At 58.4% G+C, this 15,689-nt stretch overlaps 2 protein-coding genes across 8 annotated transcripts; both read right to left on the bottom strand.

Annotated features, from left to right (window-relative positions):
- Window positions 1-2,592: 2,592 nt before the first annotated feature.
- Window positions 2,593-7,059, bottom strand: NAA10 (N-alpha-acetyltransferase 10, NatA catalytic subunit). 6 transcript variants are annotated; one of them, XM_087860244.1, is made up of 8 exons: window positions 6,852-7,057; window positions 6,328-6,426; window positions 6,053-6,093; window positions 5,184-5,229; window positions 4,982-5,097; window positions 4,735-4,779; window positions 3,366-3,449; window positions 2,593-2,941 (listed from the first exon to the last, which is right to left on the bottom strand). In XM_087860244.1, the coding sequence occupies exons 1-8, from the start codon at window positions 6,870-6,872 to the stop codon at window positions 2,689-2,691; spliced, it is 705 nt and encodes a 234-aa protein (XP_087716370.1). In that variant the 5' UTR covers window positions 6,873-7,057; the 3' UTR covers window positions 2,593-2,688. The 6 variants fall into 6 exon arrangements, with proteins under 6 accessions (XP_087716370.1, XP_087716369.1, XP_045644436.1 ...); XM_087860243.1 differs by having other exon boundaries at window positions 6,035-6,093; window positions 6,852-7,054; XM_045788480.2 differs by having other exon boundaries at window positions 2,593-2,925; window positions 3,365-3,449; window positions 6,852-7,053.
- Window positions 7,060-7,344: 285 nt separating this feature from the next.
- On the bottom strand, window positions 7,345-13,931 carry RENBP (renin binding protein). 2 transcript variants are annotated; one of them, XM_045788476.1, is made up of 11 exons: window positions 13,821-13,931; window positions 13,418-13,527; window positions 13,184-13,259; window positions 12,906-12,981; window positions 12,600-12,772; window positions 11,812-12,036; window positions 11,205-11,286; window positions 10,669-10,844; window positions 9,706-9,837; window positions 7,593-7,680; window positions 7,345-7,498 (listed from the first exon to the last, which is right to left on the bottom strand). In XM_045788476.1, exons 1-11 carry the CDS (start codon window positions 13,845-13,847, stop codon window positions 7,362-7,364), a joined length of 1,302 nt encoding a protein of 433 aa, XP_045644432.1. In that variant the 5' UTR covers window positions 13,848-13,931; the 3' UTR covers window positions 7,345-7,361. The 2 variants fall into 2 exon arrangements, with proteins under 2 accessions (XP_045644432.1, XP_087716368.1); XM_087860242.1 differs by lacking the exon at window positions 13,418-13,527 and having other exon boundaries at window positions 13,821-13,907.
- Between the last annotated feature and the right edge of the window lie 1,758 nt (window positions 13,932-15,689).

The raw sequence follows: 15,689 nt of genomic DNA, 5'->3' as shown, positions 1-15,689 counted from the left end.
CTTGTGTTCCCTCTCTCGCTGTCTGTCTGTCACATAAATAAATAAAATCTTTAAAAAAAAGAATTTAAAAAAAGGTGTTGAGGAGTGGAGTATATACTTGGTCCTGAGGGGTGACCTCGGGGCTGACATAGGTCAGGTGTGCTGTGCGGAGGATGGACTAGAGGGAGATGAGATCAATGTTACAGCCGTCCATGTCAGAGCCACAGCGAGAAGAGATGAGAGCATGAATTGGGCAGTGATGGTCACATATGAAGATGCTCTGAGGCCCTTATTTTCCTCCAAGTCAGATTTCCAGAAGAAGCTTAAGAATGGGGGCTTCAGGGGAGGGGGGGGCGCCTGGATGGCTCCATAGGTTAAGTGTCTGCCTTCAACTCAGGTCAGGATCTGGGGGTCCTGGGATCCAGCCCTGCATGGGGATCCCTGCTCAGCAAGGAGCCTGCTTCTCCCTCTGCCCCTCCCCCCCGCTTGGGCTCTCTCTCTCTCTCTCTCTCTCTCTCAAATAAATAGAATCTTAAAAAAAAAAAAGAAAGAAAAAAGAAAAAGAAGAAGAAGAAGAAAAAGAAGAAGAATGGGGGCTTCCGGGGTCAAGGCTGTGCACCCAGTCTGTCTACAGGTTCATCCCTTGGGGAGACGTGCCCGGAGCCCACCCCCAGCCAGAGAGCGAGAAGGTAAGAGCGGGCCTGCTTTCCCACCGTCAGCCTTCCAGCCCCCGCTCCACTCAGCAAGCCCTGTACAGAAGCGGCCCCTCCCAGAGGCGACTGCTGCAGAGACCGGGGAAGTGCTGGGCCCCAAGGGCCGCTCGGGCCTGCGGCTTCCCCTCTCCCCTCCCCGCCCCCGCTGCGGTCCCCACCTCCGCCCAGGAAACCCAACCGCCTGGAAGCGGCCTAGCGTCAACGGGCCGCTAGGGACGCCGGGCACGAAGGGCAGAGGGCGGGCCAGGTCCCTGTGGGCTGGCCTACGGCGGAAGGAAGGTGCGGCACAGCGCCGTGGGAGCCTCCACGGGCTCCCAGCCACCAGCGCTGGGGCGCGGCTGAGGCAGCGCGCATGCCCGCCCCGTCGCCGCCAGACCAGTCAGAGAGCCTGGGAAAGAAGGCGGCCCCCGCTGACTAAGAGAAAGGACGGACGCCAGGCGCAGGGGGCGGGGCAAGGCTCCGCCTCCCGCCCCCACTGCGCGCCGGCGAGCGGGCGGGCTGGCGCAGGCGCACCTTTGCAGCCTCGCCCTCTCCGGTCTGGGCTTCCCCTGGCTGCCTGATGGTCACGTGCCAGGCGCCGGCCAGAGAGAAAACGGAGCTCTGGGTCCCCGGTGGCGAATTACTCAGCCTAGCGGGGGAGCCGTGCACCACCTGCAGTAGCAGGCGCATAAAGTACAGTGACAGCTCTGGAGTGCTGAGCTCCTCTGGGAGGTGAGCAACCCAGGCAGAGCCTGCCCAGGGACTAACAGCAGCACGTGATCGTGCTGCAGCCAGGCAGGGACAAAGGCACGGGAGCAAATCTTAGGGTTGGAGTAAAACCACGAAAAACGGAGGGCTTACAGAAACCCATAAATACAAAGCACAAACCGCTGGTTGCCAGAGGGGAGGGGGTGGGGGAATGGGCAAAATGGATGCAGAGGAAGGGCAGCTACAGGTTTGCAGTTATGGAATGAGTATGTCATGGGAATAAAAGGCACAGCACAGGGAAGATGGTCAACGGTATTGTAATGGTGTTGTATGGTGACAGATGGTAGCTACACTTGTGCTGAGCACAGCATAACATATAGAGATGCTGAATTACTCTGTGGTACACCTGAAACTAATGCAACATGGTGTGCCAACTATACTCCAATTTAAAAAAACGGAGCTTATATTCTGCATGAAATAATATTATGCATTTGTCAAAAAACAATGCAAAACACAAAGAAGGAAATGTAAACCCTGGACTAGAGTTAATAATGTATCGATATTGGCTCATCAACTGTAACAAATGCAACATTTAATACAAAATGTTAATAGGGGAAAACTGTGAGGGGGAGGGAGGTACATGGAACTATACTATCTGCTCAGTTCTGTAAACCTAAAACTGTACTAAAAATAAAGTCTACTAACGATTTCCAAATGAAGGCTTAGGTTAAGGGCGCAGATTCCATGGGTATTACAGTAATCAAACATACAAGACTTCCTGACCTTTTGCATGGCAGAGAAGAGAGGAATTAAGGACAGTTAGTTGCCAGGGCTTGGGCAACTGGGTAGCTGGCTGGGACATTACCAGACAGGACATCAACAGATAAGCCCAGTGAACAGTTCGATTTTACGAATCAGAAGCCCAGCAAGGCAGCAACAGAGCAGGACTCAGAAGGCAGAGCATCTGCCTCCCTGGCAGGGACTGGCTTCCAGAACTCCAGGGTCTCCCTCCCCTGGGCCCAAAGGCGCCAAAAGCCATCAATCTTGGGAGCCCCACCTCTAAATCCCTGACAAAGCTCTTCCCTTCTACTTGGGCTTGGCAGGTCACATGGTGCCAAAAGGCTGTGAGGTCTGTATCCACAGGAACACAGAGGGGCTGGAGAAAGGCAGTCCCCTACCCACCCCACCAATGTGCACACTCGCACACACAAACTCCCCAAGGCCACCGGGTGAAGTTTATTGTGAAACCTCGAGGGGCGGCGAGGACACGATGGGCAGATCAGGGTGGGGAGAGGAACAAGTGCAGGCTCTAGGAGGCGGAGTCAGAGGCCTCTGAGCTGTCCTTGACGTCGGTGCTCTCTGTGGTCTCGCTGACCTCGCTGAGATCCTTGCTGTCCCCACCGCTATCCTCAGCAGCCAGGCCCTTCTCCTCACGACAGGCCTCTCCCGAGCTTGGAAGTGAGTTGCCCCTGCTCTCCACCTTGTTCTCGATGGAGCCCAGCACCACGTGCCTGCCCTTCTCCTTCAGTTCCAGGTGCCGCCGCAGCTGCCACCGGGAGCCCAGGGAGACGCAGGAGGAAGGAGACAGGGCCTAAGTCTCCAGACCACGTGGGCCCTCTCCTGCCACCCAAGCTGGGCAGGACCCTGACTTTCTCCTCTGCCCAGCTGTGTCTCACCCCTGAACCCTGGGGGTCCTAGTTCTCAGCACATCTAAGGGCCTCCTCCCTCCCTTCTGCCATCATGCCTTAGACAGTACAGGTTTCTGCAGAGAATGGCATCTTGGGACGAGAGCCTCCTTTACAGCCCTGCCACAGCCCAGCTCCCCACCTGTCGGCTGAGGAACTGAGGTGAGGAGAGCCATGAGTTCCAGCACCACAGACGCAGATGCTGGCACCAGTCCCTCTCGCCTCTGGACATGGAGAGCCTTTCCTGCTGGCCTTTCTTCCTGTGTGAGGCCTGCGGCCCTGACCCCCCAGGACATTTACCTCGTCAGCCATCTGGGTGAGGTCTCGCTTCATCGCGTACGCATCTTCCCCATCTGCGTAATACTTGGGCTCCACTTCACTGATCCTGGGGACGGGAGATGCAGAAAAGAACGACCCAAATCAGAGGGCAAATTCTCCCCACTCTTCTGGCATCCTCTGCTATTGCGGCAGCATATCTATTTTCCCCTGAAGAACCCTTTTGGAGATAGCAAGCCCCATTTCCAATGTGGCCTTCCCTTTGCACTCTCCAGCAGTTAAGCCTTAAGTAGCACCCAGTGCCTTTATGCCTCTGGGGGCTGCCACTGTCCTGTGTCCCTAACCTGTGTCCCTAGTGAGGATGTGTTTCTGTAGTTTGTTACGAGCTACAGGCCCTTCTCTCCACGCCCTGTTCACTGTCACTTACTGGGCAAGGAAGGCTGACTCCCATGTCTCGCACCTGGAACTGAGGAGGACAGGTGCTAGGGCCTCTGTTCCTGACAGTCGTGGCCAGGCCATGTGACCCCTGCCCTGAGCAGCTTAAGGGCCAAGCCTGTGTGTGTGGAGGGGGTTATGTGCAGACTCAGGTACCCTGCCACTGGCTGGAAGGGGCGCTGGACTTGATGGCGTAGAAGGGCCTGGCAGCCCTAAGCCCCCAGAATTGTTGGCCACCAGAGACATCTACATCCAGTTCAGAGATCCCTCCCTGCATGCCCTTCCCAACAGTCCCTCTTCACCCCCCCCCAACTGAAGATAAAGCTGTCTCTGTGGGCCCTCCATCCCCAGCCTCACTTTCAAGCAGCTTTCACCACCATGTACTGGTCACGTTAATTCCCTGCCAGGCTTTCTCTGTCCTGTGCCAGGCACAAAGAGACTCCCATGTCCCCACATGGGCTTGCCCTCATCCACCGCGATACCCCGGAACTCTAGATCCTTCCATTGCTCTTGGACATGTTTAGGTTTGTGTAGCACCACATTCTCCTTTCTCCTGGTCCGTCTTAGATGCTTCTAGGTGCCAGGTCACCTTGAACCCTGCTTCTGCTCCTGTCCTGGGCTCTCACCTCTACTCCTGAACCTTTACCAAGAAGCCTGTGTGCCCTTCACCCAGCCCTAGCCAGCATCGAACAACACAGCAAGACACACCAAACACTCTCCTGCATCACGACATGCCTTGAGCTGACTGCAGCAGGCAGGTGCCGTCGCCACAGAGACTGGAGGAGACATCCTGGAAATGTGTGGAGTCCACAGCCTACTCCCCATCTCAGCCGACTCCAGGTCTTTCCTCCAGCCACCCACACACCCCCACGTGGAAGGCAGCTCAGCCCATCTCAGATGCCTGGATGAGCCAGGCCTGGCACCACCCCATTCTATTAGAAAAGTCTCAATCTACTTACTGAAAGTTGAGGGTGTTGGAATAGAGGTGCAGGGCGGCCCGGTTACTGCAGGGGAACAAGGCACTGCTGAGCTGCACAGACTTGGCCACACAGGGACAGCATGTCCAGGTCCGGCCCCTCCTCCTTGTGCCCCCCTCCCCACTAATCCCACTTCCCAGATCTTCTCCAAAAGCCAAGGCACCCCAAGACCCACATCAAAACAGTATCTCCTCCCTGACCCTCTCCCTCCCTCGGCCCTGGCTTCCACCTCTTCCTGACATGCAGAGAGACGTATTTGGCATTGAAGTTCTCTATCATGGCTCGGGAGGCCTGGTCCATCAGCTTCTGAGCCAGGCCGAGGCGCCGGTGGGAACGCTTCACAGCCTGGTGGGAGAAGGGTGGGACCTCGAGGGCTGCCCCAACTAAGCCCACCTCCACCCCTGCCAGAACCTGGGTGGGCCCTTACATACCAGCGAGGTGATATGTCCATGGGGCACGTCATCTGGATCCTCTTCCCTAGAGCAAGAAGATAGAAGAGGCTAGAAAGGAGCCTGGTGCAAATGCAGTCACTAGCCCACATTCCCAGTGCATGCGCAGAGAAGGGGCACAAACTCCTCTGGTGGTTCCAAAGTTCCCCCAGACCCAGGGTGGAGGAGAGCTGGGACTCGGAAAACGTCACGCAGCCAAACTACAAGCGCTGTGTCAATGGAAATGCTGACCGTGCTATCAAGCGGCGAAAAGACATGGAGGAACTTTCAATGCACATGACTTAAGTGAAAGGAACCAATCTGAAAAGGCCCCATACTGTAGGATTTCAATCATATGACATTCTGGAAAAGGCAAAACTACAGAGACAGTAAGTAAATATATCAGTAGTTGGCATGGGGGAGAGGGAAGGAGAAATGAAATGACACGGAAGATTTTTAGGACACTGAAACTACTGATTCTAGCACAGCAGATATATGTCATTATACATGTGTCCACATCCACAGATGGTACAACACAAAGTGTGAACCCTAATATAAACTATGAACTTTAGTAATGTAGCGACCGTTCATCAACGGTCACAGATGTACTACAAGGTGTTAGTGATAAAGAAAACCAGGAGTCAAAGGGCAGGGGGTGTAGGAGAACTCAATACTTTCCACTGATTTTGTAAACCCAAGACGGAACTAAAAACCAATAGGTTAATTCATTAAAACAAGAAAAACCAATACAGGGCAGCATCCACCAGACACACGTGGTGTCGGTGCCCCTCTCCCCCCTCCAATCCAGTCCCAACTCTGGCACCAGGCTTCTGCCTCCTTCCTTTGTGACTCACATTTTGGCCAGGACGTACCCCACAATCTTCCCGTTCTCATCCTCTGCGATGTAAGAGAGCTAGGTAACAGGGAGGAGAGAGAAGTTAGAAAACAACCTCCTGTCAGAGTTGGAGGAGCCCTTGGCAGACCCCTGGTCCCACTGCCGGCCTGTCACTGTGGCGAGTTTAGTGACAGCTCCTGACCTCTAGGTCCAGGGGCTTGGTTTCCTTCCACACACCCTACTGTTGCTCCTCCCACTTGGATTTTCCTTGGCCTGGTTTTTTCCCCACCCCCAAATTGCAAAGCCACGCACCTGGGGCCAGGAGAGGCCGTGGTAGAAGTAGTACTTCATCTGGTAGTTCTCAGGCAGGCACAGCAAATTGCAGTGCTGCATGTTCATTAGGTCCTCCGGCTGCGGGGAAGGCGGGCAGTGGAATGCAGTCAGGCCAGGGGCTGTGCTAAGTAGGCCTCAGCCGCGGTAGAACCCTGCTCCCTGTGTGTCTCGCACCGATCCCCACCCCCGCGGGGCTGGGCGGGCGCTGTGACTATCTGTCTTTGCGCAGGCCTGGCGCACAGCCACTGTGCAAAAATCATCTGTTGCAGGAATGGACGTGAGCGCCAAGATGTTCCGGGACATCATGCAACTGAGCCCCGACACCCCTGTTCCGGTAGGTCCAGCCCCACGGGGGCTGTGGCCTTCACCTGTCCATGCCCTGAGGCCGCAGGCGTGTAGGGCGACCAGCCCGGGTCTCGGCCGGGCCCCTCGGGAGCATGCGCACGCGGCCACTGGGCCGCGCACCCACGCGGCGCGGACAGCCTCCCGCCCCTACCCCTCACCCTTGCATTGCGGATGTTCATAACGGCGGCGGGGCACCCGGTTCCTAGCGAGTCTTAAACGCGCAGTCAGCTGCCGCTGCGCTCCAAGGCGGACGCCGGGGTGGCCAGGCCGGGACTGGGGCTGGGGCTGGGGCTGGAGTTGGGGCTGGAGCTGCGTCTCCGGGATCGCGGGGGCGGCGGCGGAAGGGGCGGCGCGCGCCAGGCCCAGCCACCGGCCGGAAGTGCGCGCCGCCGAACCCGCCCTCGCGGCCGCTGGGCCAATGTTTGGGGCGGAGGCCAGTGCGGGGGTGGGGCCTGTCCGCGAGGCGGGGCGGGGCGTAGGGCGAGCCAATGGCCGGGCGAGCCCCCGCACGGCGCGGGGCGGGTCTGTCAGAGTGGTGGGGCGGTCCGGCGCGCCGGGAGGGCACGGGTCTGGGTCTGGGTAAGCCGGTCCTCTCAAGCCAGCTCCGCGCCACCTTTCTCCCGCGATCCCACAGACGCATGCACACAGGCAGTGCATCAAGCTCAGTTTTATTTCGCGCCTTGCTGGGCGGGGGAGACGGCGGGAGGAAAGCCGGAGCCGGGACTCGGGGCCAGGGCGAGGCGACTCAGCAGGGCCCCCAGCATCTCCTCGCACATGGCGAGGCACCTCGGCACATGGAAGCAGCCTGCGGGGAGAATCCGGACAGCGGGTTGGGAGGCCTAGGGGCAGCCGACTGCCCCAAGCCCCTGCGGCCCCCGCCCTTTCTGTCCTCCACTCACCTTTGAAAGGACCCCCTTTGATGGTGAGAGCGACCTTCCCCTCTTGGTTCAAGTAGCCAAACCATTCCCCGTACTCAGGATCACGAAACTGGAATAACAACACAGTGACAGCCAGGGCCTGCAGGAGTCTCCTAAGTGCCACAAGGCCAGGAAAATGGTCGCTCACCGTCCCCACCGCACCGCTCCCGCGGGGTCAGAGCCCGGTCTGACCCCAGGTAACGTGGCTCTAGAATCAGTGCTTTTAAAGGCGAGACTGCGTCCAGGACAAAGATGAAGGCGTCGGGCTTTTTCTTTTTCTGCTTTGGGATGGGAGTGTGCAGCTAAACAACCCGCTGGGGGAGGGGGGCCACAGGCTGTAACTTGAAACACTACAGAGAGGGTCTAAGAAGCACCCTGTTTGGGGATGACGAAAATGTTCTATATCTTGATACATACACAGATGTGTTTACACAGATGCATACATTGCTGTATCGCCATGATCTGAACACTTCGCATGGGTTTTACTGTGTATAAACTGTACTTCAATAAAACTGATTTAAAGAAAGAATGAGAATCCTGGTGGAGGTGCTGACCTTCATGTAACTTTGTAGCAAGTTGCTCCCTTAGCAAGGAGTCCGCTGGAGCTTCTCTCTCCCTCTCCCTCTGCCCCTTCCCCCTGCTTGCTCGCACAGACGCGCTCTCTCGCTCTCTCTCTAAAATAAATAAATCTTTCTTTAAAAATAAAATGTATTCTTGGGGTACCTGGGTGGCTCAGTCGATTAAACGTCTGCCTTCGGGCTCGGGGATGGGCTCGGGATCAGGTCACGATCCCCAGAGTCCTGCTCAGTGGGGAGTCTGCTTCTCACTCTGCCCCTTCCCCCACTCATGCTCTCTCGCTCACTCTCTCTCAAATGAGTAATCTTACAAGAAATGAAATATATTCTTTAAATTTCACTTTATGCAGTTAAAATTGGTGGCCTCTAACACACATTCTTTATCAGTGCATTCAGTATTAAGATAATAGCCTCAGGTCTCCTGCCTGATTCCTGTGTTTGGAGGTAGTGATGTGTCTGTGCAGTACTTGTAATATGAACACATTTGGGATCTCTGTTGATAGCAAAGTCTGGCACTGCTAATACCACTGTGGAAGTGAACGCTGGATTCCAATTAGAGATTAGTGCAAATGAAGACGTAATTTTCTCCCAGGTTTTGAAGCCCACACACCCCAGAATAAGCCCACCTATAGTCCCTCCTGTGCTGGGATTACCAGTGGAGTGGATTGTGGCTTTGCCAGAAACACACCAGGAATCTTCATTCATCACCGGGCTCAACGCCCATGGTGACCCCTGAGTAGCAGTTGGTACATCACTCTGCTCATAGTGCTTGGCCTCTGGCGGACCCCAGGCTTCCTTCCGACCTCACAGCTGATTCTTGTCTCCTTCAACGGGCCCTCCTATTCCCTCTTCTCTTCCCCTTCTCTTCCCCGAAGCTTACTTTCCCTCACAACTCACTGTATCATCTATATTCTCATGACACCCAAGTGATCGTGGTCAGCCCAGACCTCTTCTGCTCGACCAGCCCAGGCTCTGACCCCTCCACCCACTGCAGCTCACCCCCAAGGCCAGGCCCCCATCCTCACCCATCTCCCGGCCTTTGCCCATGCTGTACAGCCTCCCCTCCCAAAGCTCCAGCACCCAGTAATGCCTAAATCCCACAAGGTAACTCCTCTATGCAGTGCAACCCCTTCTGCCTTTGCTCCCTCCCACTCGCCCCCCAGTCCCCTGACCTTGATCTATGTTCCAAAGCTGTCATTGCCATCTACATGTTTGTTTGTTTACTTGTTTACAGTCTGCACCCCCCCCCACACACACACCAGCTCCAGAGGGGCAGGGGCTGCTCCGTTGACTGCATGGAGGGGACCAGGGTCCAGACCTCCAGGAACTCAGGCCAGCTGAGGGACCATGCCCAGCGAGGAGAAGAAGAAGGGGGTTAGCCTCCTGGGCCTCGGCCTAGCCTCCTCCCACAGCCCAAGGAAGCCTGGCTGCGGCCGGCCTGGAGAGGAATGGCTGCCTGTTGTTTCCACCACACCCGCGCTGAGCCCAGAGTGTGCTATGGCCCAGGAAGCGGCACTTACCTGGCGGAAGGTGTACTCAGCCACCTGGTAGAAGAGGTGCAGCAAGGCAGGGTCTCCACTGTCACTGTAGCCCATGAGGAAGGCGATCATGGCCTCGCTGTGTGGCCACCAGAGCTTCATGGCCCACTCCAGCTGAAAGCAGAGCAGTGGCAGGTGTCCAAGTGCCCTGGGTCCCACCCTCTGCCACCCCATCCTCCTGATCGTGGCTCAGCCTCCAACTGGCCCAAGCACTTGGAGCTTCATCACGGGATGGATGTCCCTGAGGGTCTGAAGGGCCCCTAGCTTCCTGACCAGGATGCACCCCCAAGTAGCCCCTTCCAAAGGGCCAGGGTGGAGTGGCCTCCCCTTTAACCCTGGAATCGAAACCCTGTCTGCCTTGTCAGCCTATCTAAAGTCCATTGGACACCAGCTCCTGCCAATGGCACGGTCAGTCACCTCTGAAGATCTCAGCAGGATCAAAACACAAGCAGAGGCAACAGACATAAGGGTGCAAATCTGCTCACGCTGCTGACACCTTAGAATCACCCGGAAAAGGGCGCCTGGGTGGCTCGACAGTCGTTAAGCGTCTGCCTTCGGCTCAGGGCGTGATCCCGGAGTCCTGGGATCGAGCCCTGCATCGGGCTCCCTGCTCCGCGGGGAGCCTGCTTCTCCCTCTCCCTCTCCCCCGGCTTGTGTTCCCCCTCTCGCTGGCTGTCTCTCTCTCTGTCAAATAAATAAATAAAAATCTTTTTTAAAAATCACCCAGAAAGCCTTGCAAAGATGAAGGGGACATATGTCTCAGAACTGGCATTGTCTGCACTCCGTAATGGAGGAAGTCAAGAGTTTACCACCAGGGCCACACTGGCAAGTTCGTCACTCTGAGACCCAGGTTCCCCTCCACGAAATGGGTGATGACAGGACCCACCTCCCAGGGAAGAAAGCCTTGAACAGGCTAGTGCCATGTGGCCCTGGGCACATTCCCACCTGGGTAGGGCAGAGGCCATCCGCATCCTGGAAATAGAAGAGGCCTCCATGGTCAGGGTCCCATCCAGAGCGGAAAGGCAACAAGAGGAACTTGCTGATAACGTGGGCTCGAAGCTTGGGGTCACCCTTCCTGATGGCATGACGGAGCAGGAACCAGCCAGCTTCCAGCGCATGGCCTGGTGAGCACTCCGGGTTAAGACAGGCAGCAGGCCCGCCCCCAGGCAGCCAGGGCCCCTCCTCCTGTGTTGACCACAGGTGCCTCCCTTCCTCCTCCACGAACTGTGGGAGCTGCTCTGAGCTCATGGCACAGCCACTCTCCTGCAGAAAGCCTGCCCTCCCAGTCTACCCCAGACTCACTCTCTTGCTACTGACACCCCAGCCTGGGAGGCCTGTCCTGCCTTCTCTGCCTGGTCCTCAGCAGCAGCTGGAGAGTGGAGGGAGGAAGGCAGCCCCCAGGCACTCCCCACATCTGCAGCAGAGAACCCCAGACTGAGCATTCCCTTCTTCCTGAGCCACTCCCAGGCTACTCTACTCACCTGGGTTCTGGTGCCTCCCCAGGCAACCAGAAAGTTCTTCACCATCCTCTGATACGTTCTCCAGCACAGCCTGTCCATCCCTCTGCCAAGGATGGAGGAACAGGAAAAGGTAAATTTGCCTTCAGCTCCTGCCCGTCCATCCAGAAAGGCCCACCTGCCCACCTGCCCTCCCTCCCCTCTGTCATCTGCAGTCCTGGGCAGGCCTGGCTCAGACGGGGCATTTGAGAAGGGGCCCAAGGGCCTGAATGGGTTCTGACCGTTCCCTGGGCCCCCGAGGTGGGAAGGGTGACACACTGAATGGGGGCTGAGATGAGGTCAGCTGGGCTGCCCACAAAGGCCCGGAGAACTTGGGTCTGGCTGGGTTTCCTGCTCTTTAATGTGCCAGGGCCTCTGGCACCTTCCCTCCTGCGCTTGGGCCCTCCACCTTTCCCAGGGTCTAGGCTCCTGGGCCCCCAGCCAAGCTCCCAGGCCCCTCACCCCCGCCGTGTCCCCCCATCTGTAGAGGGGGCCACCAAGGCCCAGCTGGGGGGGTGGGTGTAGGCAGAGGAGGGGCCCCACCTGGCAGCTGAGGGTCAGCCTCCTGTCCCCTGGGCGTGCCCCCCCCCACCTGGACGTGCTGCAGGATCCTCCGGGCACACCAGTCCCCCAGCTCCGCGTAGTTGCCCGCCAGCTCCTCGTCCGCCTCCCCGAGCTGGTCCACCAGGTTGAGCAGCATCATGGGCACCGCCATGGACTCGGAGGCCGGAGCCCCGGGGAGACGGGGCCGGCCCAGCCCCGACGGATCCTCCCGCACCCAGTACACGATCTGATCCATCATCTCCACCGCTTCCTTCTGGGTGAGGAGAAGGGAGGCGAGGGGAGGCCCAGGCCGAGGCCGCAGCCCGTGCGGTCTGGTCTCTCAGGTCCTGACCTGGGGTGGCAGAGCCTTGTGCTCCCACCCACTCACAGGACACCCTCACCAAGAGCCTCCTCTGGGCCTGGGCAGGGGTTGGGTGCTGCGGCCCGGGGTGGATCTGCCCCACCCTGCCTCGGGGGGCTCCCGGTTTGTGGGTGCGGGCCACTCCCAGGCAGTGAGGTCGGGTCTGAAAGCACAACAGGCTGCAGGGAGGAGGGAGAGCTCCCTTCCAGCCAGGGCTGGCTGTGGATTGGTCTCTCTGTGCTCTGTGAGTGGATTCAGAGGTAAAGACTGCAGGGAGGGGGCACCCCTCACAATACAGCACAATGAGGGGGGCGTTGCCAGAAGCCCTGGGGCCACGGGGACCCAGAGAAAGGGCTGACATTGACAACAGACCCAGCCTGCAGACAGAGCCCACAAAGAACAGGAATGCACCAGGTGGCCATGTCCAGCTCTAGTGAGGGCACGGAGACTCACAAGGCAGACTTCCTCCCGCACACCTGGTAACACGCTTCCCCAGTCACCCGCCACAGCTCGTTCATGGCCATGGTGTAGAAACACTCGCTGAACACGGTCCGTTGCACCTTGACCGGGCGGCCATCCCGCGTGAGCACAAAGGCACACTTCTTTCCAGGAGGTGCCACCCGGGCATAACGCAGCAAAAATTCGCCACCTGGTGGTTGGGAAGTTGGCATGCTACAACTCAGGTGAGGACACCCCCAGGCCCTTCACTGCTTCTAGACCCCCCTAGGAACTAGAGTAAACTTGGGGGTGCCTCTGGGGAGAGGGGGACAGGGAGGGGGCACCTGCTTTAGCTGAATCCAGAAGTGCAGGGCTGCGGAAACGCTCAAGTTTTCGGTACAGGCGACAATACATCCACACCTGTGGGGGAGTAGACGGAATATGGCTGAAGTGGGGAGCCGTGGGGGTTCTCAAGGCTGGGAGGAGAAGGAGTCCTTAGGTGCCCCTGTCATGGGAGGAAGAGTGTGCAGATGACCGGCCTTGTGTGTGCAGACTGAGGACAGGCCAAGCTGACTCCAGCTTCTGTGTCTGGGAGAGCTTCTAGACTGGGCACATCCCCTACCTGCCTCCCTTGCAGCCAGACGTACTTGAGGTCATCATACACCTGCCCATCTCGACCGAGGCATGTGAAGAAACCCCTGTGGGATGCACAGTATTAGCAAAGGGGAGAAAGGGCCTTGCATCCACCGGGTCCACTACTCTGCTGGGCTCAGCAGATGTGAGTCAGCCAAGAGTGAGGTGGGGGCTCAGGAAGGGCGAAGACCCCTGCTGGGGGCACCAGAAAGGTGAGGCGCACCCATGCTCCTGGTCGTGAGAGTGCTCCATCCAGAAAGCCATCACACGGTCCAGTTCCTGCTCCACACGCTGCTTCCAGGTCTGCAGAGCCTCTCGCTCCTTTTCCATGTCCTGGGGGAGCTCGGAACTTGGAGACCCAACTTCCCCACAGACTTCCCCATCTTCCCAGGTCCCGACCTCCTGAACAGGCTCCTCTGTGCCCCAGGTCACCCCACGCTCCAGGGGACCTCAGGGCTGCCTGAGCCCTCACCCCTAGGCCCCCAGGCCTCGAAACCCAGACCTCAGGGTTCCCCACACCCTTGCACGGGGCTGTCCTCTGGCCCGGGACCGGTCCCAGGACTGACCCCACCGCCCTGGGAATTCTCCAGGACAACACCCTCCCCATTACGGGCCCCACCACTGGCCTGCCACACTCGGAGACCCCCGCTCATCCTTCCTTCTCTTCCAGGAAGCCAGACAGAGCTGGTTGTGGTCCCGTGACTGTCACTCAGCTGACCCAGCCGCGCCCCACCCGCCCCCTCCTCTGGGAGGTGCCGCGGAGTCTGGGGGTGGGGCTTGGCTGTCGCACGGCTCCGCCCCCGTGCTCCCGCACTGCCCCCACGCTCGCAGGCCGAGACCCTCGGGCCGCAGAGTGGGGCAGAGAGCAGCAGTGACCACTGCTGGGCGCACTCGGTTCGAGATCCTCAGGATGGGAAATACTGGGTGAATTGGCAGGACAGGCTGCCCCGGGGAACGCGGGGCTGGCTCCCGCACACCCCGCTCCTCCCAGCCACCTCTCCCCACTCTTGAAGTGAACTGGGGTGAGTAGTGGGGGAGGGGCCTGGGCAGGGCAGGGCAGCTGAGGGTGGTGGCCCCAGCTCATGCTTAGGGGAGGTCCTGGTTTTGGGTCCAGCTGGGCTTACACCCATCCACTCTGCTCACAGATGCATGTCATTATCTATGCTATATCCCTTCACATCCAGCCTCTCCCCTGCTTTCCTTGCACTCTGTCCCCCTCATGCCTAACCAAGGACAAGCCTTTGGTATGTGGAAGGTTCTAAGGTTTCTGTGGGTGAGCACCCTGGCCTTGGGTCCAGTGGATGGGGCATTGGCCAGTCCTAAGGCAGAGAACTGGCACCACTCCTCTCCCCACGCACAGGCCTCTCCCCAGGAGGCTGCGGAGTGCTGTGCTCAGATGTGAACCAGCACCAAAGATGCTATATGGCATGGCCCGGAGTGCCCTGGAGGCCACCTTGAGACAGGTGAGCGGAGGGATGGTGGAGGTGAGTGCCACAGAGCTGCCTGGCACATATGCACAGGCCCCACCCCTCTAGGGCCAGCCCCACATGGACCCTTTGCACCAGCTGGCTGGCATTGCTCCTACTGCTCCAACTTGAAGGGCACTTGCCCCCCCCACCCGACCACTGGGCTCCCAATCAGATCAGAACTGTGCCATGGGGAAGACAGAGCCATGGTTCCTGGTATCAAGATCGACAGGACAGGGCACAGGAGACACTGCGAACCCAGTGGAGTGAGCACCAGGGAGAGGCTTGCCCTGGGACGCTTCCCAGGAAAGGTGGCCATGAGCTGGCACCATGTGGGCACACACACCCCAAGGGCAGAGATGGAGCGACGAGGAGAGGCTGAGGATATCTCCCCACATCCCTTGGGTCCCTAGCACGAGCACCAAGAGCACAAAGTACTCGTCCCATCCATTTAACCCTGGCTATACCACCCACACTAGCGATACCACCAACAGCTGGACTGTCAGTTTGCTCAATAGTTCTGCTCCTTCTCTTTTTGGAGCCTGACTCGTGCACATGAGGAAGTCAGCAGTGAGAGGAGTCACTCCCACAGCACCTGCTGAGTCTCAGACCCAGGAACCATCCCATGGACGATACAGGTCTATTTGGGGGAGCAGACACTCAGGGGGACCTGAACTCTCAGTGGAAAGAGCCCAGCTCAGCCCTCCCCACCCATTGAAGGAGGCCAGATGTTGGTGACCTGCCAGTCCTGTGTCCCAGTCCCCTGTCCTCTGAGTGGGGAAGGGAGGGAAGGTGATCTGGTCTCTATGCAGGGAATCGGCAGCAACTGCCCAGGGAGCCCCCTGGCCTCGACTCCTAACCATGGCTACTATGGGACCTTTTGTGGGGAACCAGGTCCTGGCCCAGCTCAGCCCCCAGGGCTGTAGGCCTCAGCGGAGCCTTGAAACTTGGGAGGCAATGGGAACCCTGCTCACTGCCCTTTGAGCAAGAGGGTCCCAGAGGTTTGGTGAGCCATGGGGGTGGGCGGTG

The sequence above is a fragment of the Ursus americanus genome, chromosome X, assembly GCF_024610735.1.
Source record: "Ursus americanus isolate L20-20 chromosome X, mUrsAme1.1.p, whole genome shotgun sequence".
NCBI classification, from domain to species: domain Eukaryota; kingdom Metazoa; phylum Chordata; class Mammalia; order Carnivora; family Ursidae; genus Ursus; species Ursus americanus.
Note: the sequence above shows the minus strand (reverse complement) of the source record. Positions and strands in the feature narration are given on the sequence as shown.